The sequence below is a fragment of the Neophocaena asiaeorientalis genome, unplaced genomic scaffold (genome assembly GCF_003031525.2).
Source record: "Neophocaena asiaeorientalis asiaeorientalis breed wild unplaced genomic scaffold, Neophocaena_asiaeorientalis_V1.1 scaffold477, whole genome shotgun sequence".
Taxonomy (NCBI): Eukaryota; Metazoa; Chordata; class Mammalia; order Artiodactyla; family Phocoenidae; genus Neophocaena; species Neophocaena asiaeorientalis.
In genome coordinates, this window is record NW_020172630.1 from 2,738,054 (window position 1) to 2,746,521 (window position 8,468).

The 8,468-nt window shown below is 37.6% G+C and overlaps 1 protein-coding gene across 1 annotated transcript in view; it reads left to right on the forward strand.

Annotated features, from left to right (window-relative positions):
* USH2A (usherin) overlaps positions 1 to 8,468 on the forward strand; it is a gene marked incomplete at its 3' end in the record, with an annotated part of 720,880 nt that overhangs the window by 624,742 nt on the left and 87,670 nt on the right. Inside the window, exon 60 of the mRNA XM_024739202.1 lies at positions 5,607 to 5,961. Coding sequence (XP_024594970.1) covers positions 5,607 to 5,961 — 355 coding nt within the window. The remainder of the gene's footprint in view (positions 1 to 5,606; positions 5,962 to 8,468) is intronic.

Below are 8,468 nucleotides of genomic sequence, written 5' to 3' on the forward strand. Positions count from 1 at the left end.
GAATGGACAAAGCGTGGCATTTGTAGTCAGAAGATATGGCTTCCAGGTCCTAGGTCTGCCACTTACAAGTTATGTGACCTCGGGCAAGTCACTATGTTCCCTAAGCTTTCACTTTTACGTAAGTTAGGCTGATAAACATAGAAAATAATTAACCTCTAGAATTTCATAGGAATTAAATGAAATCATGTATGTGAAAGTACTGTGTTAAACATAAAGCACAATAAAAAATAGAAAGTTATCCAAGATGGACCATCCACAGCCATGCTTGGGGAAGACAAATCTGGCAGTTATATATGTATATTTAAGGACAAGGAAAGAGGTTCGTGATAATCAAAGAAGCAGATTGCATGACAGTACACCTAGTATGATTCTGTTTTTCTTTAAATACATGGAATTTTTTTACATTTATATGTGCATGAAAAATGTCTGGAATGTTAAACACCAAAAGAAAGTAAACGGTGCTTATCTCAGAGATAGGTTATGGATGATTCTTGTGTTTTTGCTCATCTTTATTTTCTAATTACTTTTTACAATCAATATGTAATATGGTGCGATAAAGACAAAATGATAAATTCAGTGAGTCCAGATGCAAATCTATCATTACCCTCTTTACAATTTTCCTATTTCCCCCTTTCTGTGAACATCATCCTCATTTTCTGTAGCAATCAAGGTCTGCTCAGGAAAGAGAAACCACACCAGTTATTTTATTTTATTTATTTATTTGTTTATTTTTTTTTGCGGTACGCGGGCCTCTCACTGTTGTGGCCTCTCCCATTGCGGAGCACAGGCTGCGGACGCGCAGGCTCAGCAGCGATGGCTCACGGGCCCAGACGCTCCACGGCATGTGGGATCTACCCGGACCGGGGCACGAACCCGTGTCCCCTGCATCAGCAGGCGGACTCTCAACCACTGCACCACCAGGGAAGCCCCACACCAGTTATTTTAATAGAAAGCATTTAATATAAATAATTACTACCTGATTGTAAATTTGTTAACTAGGTAACTGAAAGGATGAAAGAGAACTCGAAGATATCATAGAGGTGGCAACTGCAGGAAAGAGCTAATACCCTTAGGACTGAGGCAACAAAGAGAAACGGCTTGAATTATTAAAACTTAGAAACTTAGAGGGGAGCACCTGTGATGCTGGGACCCAGACAGCCAAGGAGGGGGCACCTGTCAGCTGGTGCAGGTGTCTGTAGGAGGAGGCATGAGATGAAGCTGGCTTTTGTGGCAGAAAAATGTCATATTTGAATCATCTGCTCCTAAGGGAGAAGGATCTACTGCTTATAAGGTGAAGAATCCTTGCTGCAGAGAAGCTCATGTAATCAGCAAGCAAACAGGAAGCAAATAGGAAGGAGCCCCTTCCCTTTTCCTTTCAGTTCTCTAATCACCCTCTGGCGCCCCCTATTGGCAGATCCCAATATAGAATCAGCTAGTAAAGCAGGAATGTAGAGGGCAGAGTCCCAGCCCCACTGTCATAAAGCCAAATATAGAAGGGTAGGTTTAGAGCTGAGAGACAATAACTTAATAATGAGAACATTTTTCTGGTTCTTGTTGGAACCAAAATCTTGGATTATTCTTGTCAACCAGTCAGTCATCCAGTCATTGCTTCAAAAATAAGATGCAGTCTTTGACTTCAGGGAACTTGTAGTATAGTAGGAGAGATATAAAAAAGAAAAGTCTATTACAATACACTGTGACAAATGAGTCCATAAAGAAAAGACTAAGCACATAGAAGGATATTGTAACCCTATTTGAGAGAGAAGCAAGGGAAAGACTTTCTATTGGATTTTGACCAGAATGTAAAATGGGAATAGAAATCTCAGAAGGTGAATCTGCAATGGTCAGCACAGGCCAGTTCTATGGTGAATCACGGAAGAGTTTTAAATGCAATTAAGTCCTAACATTTTTGAAGGGTATTTGAATCTCTTTCCTCAACACCAGAACAGCTATCCACTCAGGAAAGCTGGATGATTCAACCTTCCCAAAGCATTTTTTAAATTACCTATGTTTCCATTTCCTCTACCATCGACCTAGTTCAGGATCCACATTTATTCTCATGTGGACTGTTGAGATGACCTTTTCATTGTGTGACTGCTGTCACTCCCTGTTCAATGCAGCCTTTACACAACTGCTGGATTTGTCTTCCTAAATATAGGCTTTGGACATCGTTTCTTTTTTTTAATTGAAGTATAGTTGATTAATGATTTTATGTTAGTTTCCAGTGTACAGCAAAGGAATTCAGTTACATATATATATATATATTAGTGTGTTTCTGTTTATCCCAAACTCCTAATTTATCCCTCCCCCAACCTTTCCTCTTTGGTAACCATTAGTTTGTTTTCTGTGTCAGTGAGTCTGTTTCTGTTTGTAAATAAATTCATTTGTGTCATGTTTTAGATTCCACATATAAGTGATGTCACAGAGTATTTGCCTTTCTTTCTGACTTACTTCGCTTGGTATGATAATCTCTAGGTCCATCCATGTTGCTGCAAATAGCATCATTTCATTCTTGTTTATGGCTAAGTAATATTCCATTGCATATATGTACCACATCTTCTTTAACCATTCATCTGTCAATGGACATTTAGGTTGCTTCCCTGTCTTGGCTATTGTAAATAGGGCTGCAGTGAACATTGGAGTGCATGTATCTTTTCGAATTAGAGTTTTCATCTTTTCCAGATATATGCCCAGGAATGGGATTGCTGGATCCTATGTTAGCTCTATTTTTAGTTTTTTAAGGAACCTCCATACTGTCCTCCATAGTGGCTGTACCAATTTACATTCCCACCAACAGTGTAGGAGGGTTCCCTTTTCTCCACACCCTCTTACAGCTTTAGACATCATTTCTATGATAACTTCCTTTGTATTGTGTATTACATTTGACCCAGTGATTTTCATGTGCATTACTTGACTTAATTCTTACCAAAATTCTAGACATTATACACTATAAGATCATTGACTCCAGTTTACAAAGTGAAATGAACACTAGAGAACACAGGTGAGTTTGCCCAAGGTCATTTAATGATGTGTCAAGGCCAAGGCTTACAATCAATGTCCTCTGACTACAGGTGTTTCTGGCTATTTATTTAAATTAAGAGTATTCTTAATATTCTTCATAAGGTAAGGTTGGCAGTTTCATAATGTTAAATTGTTATGGGAAATACACTGAATTCTAGGATTTTGTTTTAATTACTTTTGAAGATAAGCACTGAGAACTTCTGGCATTCCAAGAGAGTAGGGAGTTCTTTAAAAGGTTATACCACATGAAAACAACAGAAGTATGAATGCCCTTTAAAATATATAGTTCCTAGTTTAATAATTATTTTTGTTTTCTTCTTAAGTGTTAAGCAACATTAAATTAACTCTAGTTGGAAAAGTGCATTATTGAAGTATCTCCCCAATGAACTTAAGTCTAGAAGAACTAATCATTTGACTCTTCAGAGAGAACTGAAAATGTGATTTCCCTAAACATAGACTGTTCAGGAGGAAGCACTTCCAGTTAAACACAGTTGAAGCCTACATCTTAAATAAATTAGGAGTAATTGTCATCTACTCAACATCTTCTGTTCAAAGTTCATTTAGACATAAAAATGTTCTTTTGTTGTTGTTAATACCACAAATAGACTGTTTACCTCACTGTAATATTAATTAAATATTCAGTCGTGATAAGAAGTACTTAACCCAGCTGCATCCTTTAACTGTTTTGGTGGATAAACTTGGGGCTAACATAATACTTAATCTCTTACATAGTATAGATTTTTAAAATTCACACTCTCAGGCAGTTTTTTAAAGAATTGTCAGTTGTGTGTGTGTATGTGTGTTTTTATGTTTTTTTTCTTTTTTTCTTCTTGTTTTTTTTTCTTTTTTTAATAGAATGTCAGTTTTATGACAACCATGGCTACACCTCAATGTGGGAATTCATGAGAATTTAATAAAGTTCATTGACTTGTCATAGAAAGTTTGAAGCCAGACAAAATAGAAAGTTTTATTTACCCATAGAAGTTCATATGTTTGCCTGCTATATTATGTTCCCAGCAAACACCTTTTAAAAAACTGACTGAGAGGAATACTTGGCTGTGAGCCCTGTGGTCCTCATTAGAGTGGATCCCTCCCAGTGACACATCTGGTACCTGGTATCTGCAGCAAGTACAAAGGCCAAACCCTGCAAACCTACACTGAGTGCAGAGTCTGGCCCAGGCATGGTAGCAAGGAATAATGTGGTGGGTTGACTAACCATAATTGCAAGTCACGGGGAGTATCTGTGAAGCCTCCATAGCCTCCAGCAGGTAGACTGTCATTGCTCGTACCTGGGTCATAGTGACTTATCAACTTGAGGATCATCAAATTCCCAAAGCCAAAGATTTTAAATAGCCTGACTTTTCGTGAAAGGTACTGTCATTTACTTTGTCTTAATAACCCTTTCCGTTTCGATGGTTAATCTGATATGGCAGCATGTGAATATGCCAGCATCTGAAGAGTGTGTTAATTAAATACTCCTAACAGCCTGGAAAGTACCGATTTATTCATCAGTCTCTTCTCCACTAGAGATGAAGCTGAAAGAGGAAAGGGTCATCCCTTGGGTACCTTCTTCCCCAACCTAGAATACTTACCCTTGTAGAAAAGAAGAGTTGATAGAGACGAGGCAAAGATGCAGAAAAGCCATGGAATTATATGCCTTTTGGCCATTCACTCAAAAAAAAATTTTGACTGGAATTTTGGTGTTAGTAGATGCAAACTAATATATATAGAATAGATAAGCAACGAGGTCCTACTGTATGGCACAGGGAACTATATTCAATACCCTCAGATAAACCATAATAGAAATGAATATACAAAAGAATATATCTACATGTATAACTGAATCACTTTGCTGTACACCAGAAACTAATACAGCATTGTAAATCAACTCTACTTCAATTAAAAGAAAAACTATTAAACCTACTGGGCTCAGATGTTGGGAACACAGAAAGAGACCAACCAGGATTCCTCAGGAACTTCCAGTTCTGGTCAGGTCTGCATCATGATTTTATACCCAGATGAGCAAATGTCTTTTCCAAATGAAATATTAGCTATCTGGGGTCATTCCAGCAACTGACAATTCCATTTCTCTTACTTAGATGTTTAATGCTCTATATGTTAAGTGCCAAAAGAGTTTGCATGGGACTTGTGGGGGAGGTTTGCAGGGAGGAAGGGGAGGAGTGAAGTATAGTTGATTTACACCATTGTGTTAGTGTCAAGTATACAGCAAAGTGATTCAGTTACTTTCTCTGTGTGACTTACTTCATGGGCCCTAGTTTTAACATCAATAAAATCTAAAGAGGGGCCTAAACAATCACTTTCTCAGGTAGTTGAAAGAATTTTTTGAGCATACACTGCATTTTACTAGGTTTTGGAGAAGCCATAGGAAATAAATTTGACTTTTACCCTTTAAAGAGCTCTAAAGCAAATTCCTGTTATTAGACTTAACATGTTCATTTCATTAATGGGACTGTTGAAAAATTGAGTTTGTAAAAATTTCTTCTAAAAAGCAATTTCTTACTCTGTCTACAAACCTTCTTTTGAAGTGTGCCGTGTCACTGATTGTTTTGCTGGTTTCCTTCCAGACGTCCTGCTGGCCTTGAAGAGGAATCCCTTTTGTTTGTCTGGTCAGAAGGAGCTCTTGAATTTATTGACAATGCAGATACTTTGAGGCCTTTCACGCTCTATGAATATCGGGTCAGAGCCCATAACTCCAGGGGCACTGTGGAGAGTCTGTGGTCATCAGCACGGACTCTAGAAGCCCCACCTCAAGATTTGCCAGCGCCCTGGGCTCAAGCCACTGGTGCTCATTCAGTTCTACTGAATTGGACGAAGCCAGAATCGCCCAATGGCATTATCTCCCAGTACCGTGTGGTCTACCAAGAGAGAACCGATGACCCGACGTTGAACTTCTCTGTTGTGCACGCTTTCACCGTGACGGTAAGAACTTCAGAAAAAAAGTATAACAGATACTTAGATTATCTGGTTAATATGTTAACATTAATTTTCTTATCTGCCTTGTCATTTTTCTTCACTTGGGGCTTAAACATATATATGAAAATGGTTAAGTGCAAAAAATGCAATGTAGCCACGAACCAAGTATAAGAGATATCGGAGACCAGTTTTCATACCACGGTTAATTTGTGTTACCTCCAGTAAATACGTGAATCTCTCTTTGCATGATTTCCAAATCCATTAAATGGGAATATTAAATGTGTCCCTCTACACCTCATGGGGATGAGGCTCAGATAAAATTAGACATGTCACATATGTCGATGTGATACTATTGGCTCTTTGAGGAAAAGGAAAATTAAATTTCTGGGTAGACCTGTCTAGATACATAGAGTTATACATATACATCACATGCACTATAACTTAGTGGTGATTTTTCAGGGTTGGCCTCCTCTGGCCCATAACACAGCTTAATTCAGTTTACCTTGTATCGCCTGAGAGCTTTCTTTAGCCCTGGCATAGCCTGACATTCTATGGGAGATACAAAAATAGGATGATCCTTATGTTGGGGGAGATTTCTCTGTTATAATACTGCAGAGATGAGAACTGAACATAAAAAAGTAAGAGTAGTAGTGGGTTACAGCCCATAATATCCACCACACTGGGATTCAGGTCCCAAACCCTACCACCTACCAACTGCAAACCACAATACAAGTGAGAATATCATACACCAAAAGTGTTAGGCAAGAGATGCTCTGGAAAGTGTGTAAATGTGATTCAATTTGTGTGAAACATTCTGGAATATTGTAAATATAGAGAGGAGACATATTGGGACAAGGGAATACTCTGCAACTTACCCATAAAGCAACCTGTAGGGAGAGGGGGCACTTTTACTTTTTCCTTCATATGATTCTTTAGTTTTGACTTTTTCCAATGATGGTTCATTCCATTATTTTATTTTAAAATATTTTTTAAAAATCTTAGTGAAGATCTGTGAAACACAAAATTAACCGAGTTATGTCTGAGAGATATTACTTGGCTGCCCTGACTCTCCCCAGCATTGAGAAAAATGACTGGCAGATAGCAAATATTAACAGAAAAAGAAAAGAGAAGAAAAGAAAAAAATGCTCTGGGAGATCAGCAGGAAACCCTCAGATTTCCTTCACAGAGATGAAACATTGTGGTCTTGGGAGGCAAATACATAGGGTTTTCAAAACGTGCCAAGACCTTGCTAAGTGTGAAACCCCTCATAAGTAAGAAAGAATAGACATCGTAAAGCACCATTGGCAAAGACCAGGCCATTTTCCATGCTTCCAGTTTTGGGCAGCCCACTTTATATGAAGGTTATCTTACAGAGTATAACATCTATCAAAATGTTTAAATAAGATGAGGCAAACATATTTTCATGAAACTCCAGAAGAATCTTCATAAATGAATAAAGTACAATATTTTCTCACCGTCCTATGTTCAAATTTATCATAGAATTAAGAAATAAGCAGTGTGTAAATTAAAGAAATCTTCATTTTTTTTAATTTAATCTTTATTTTATATTGGGAGTATAGTTGATTTACAATGTTGTGTTAGTTTCACAGGTACGGCAAAGTGATTCAGTTGTACACATACGTATATCCACTCTTTTTCAGATTCTTTTCCCATATAGGTCATTACAGAATATTGAGTAGAGTTCCCTGTGCTATACAGTAGGTCCTTGTTGATTATCTATTTTATATATAATAGTGTGTATATGTTAATCCCAAACTCCTAATTTATCCCTGCCCCCCACCTTTCCCCTTTGGTAACCATAAGTTTGATTCTGAGATCTGTGAATCTGTTTCTGTTTTGTAAGTAAGTTCATTTGTATCATTTTTTTAGATTCCACATATAACTGATATCATATGATATTTGTCTTTCTCTGTCTGACTTACTTCACTTAGTATGATAATCTCTAGGTCCATTCATGTTGCTGCAAATGGCATTACTTCATTTTTTAAGGCTGAGTAATATTCCATTATATGTATGTACCACGTCTTCTTTATCAATTCATCTGTCACTGGACATTTAGGTTCCGTGTCTTGGCTATTGTAAATAGGGCTGCAGTGAACATTGGGGTGCATGTATCTTTTCGAATTATGGTTTTCTCTGGATAAATGCCCAGGAGTGGGACTGCTGGATCATATGGTAGTTCTAGTTTTAGTTTTTTAAGGAACCTCCATACTGTTCTCCATAGTGGCTGTACCAATTTACGTTCCCACCAACAGTGTAGGAGGGTTCCCTTTTCTCCACATCCTCTCCAGCATTTATTGGTTGTAGAATTTTTAATGATGGCCATTCTGACCAGTGTGATGTGATACCTCATTGTAGTTTTGATTTTCATTTCTCTAATAATTAGTGACGTTGAGCATCTTTTCATATGCTTTTTGGCCATCTGTATGTCTTCGAAATGTCTATTTAGATCTTCTGCCCATTTTTTTTTTTTTTTTTTTTTGCGTTATGTG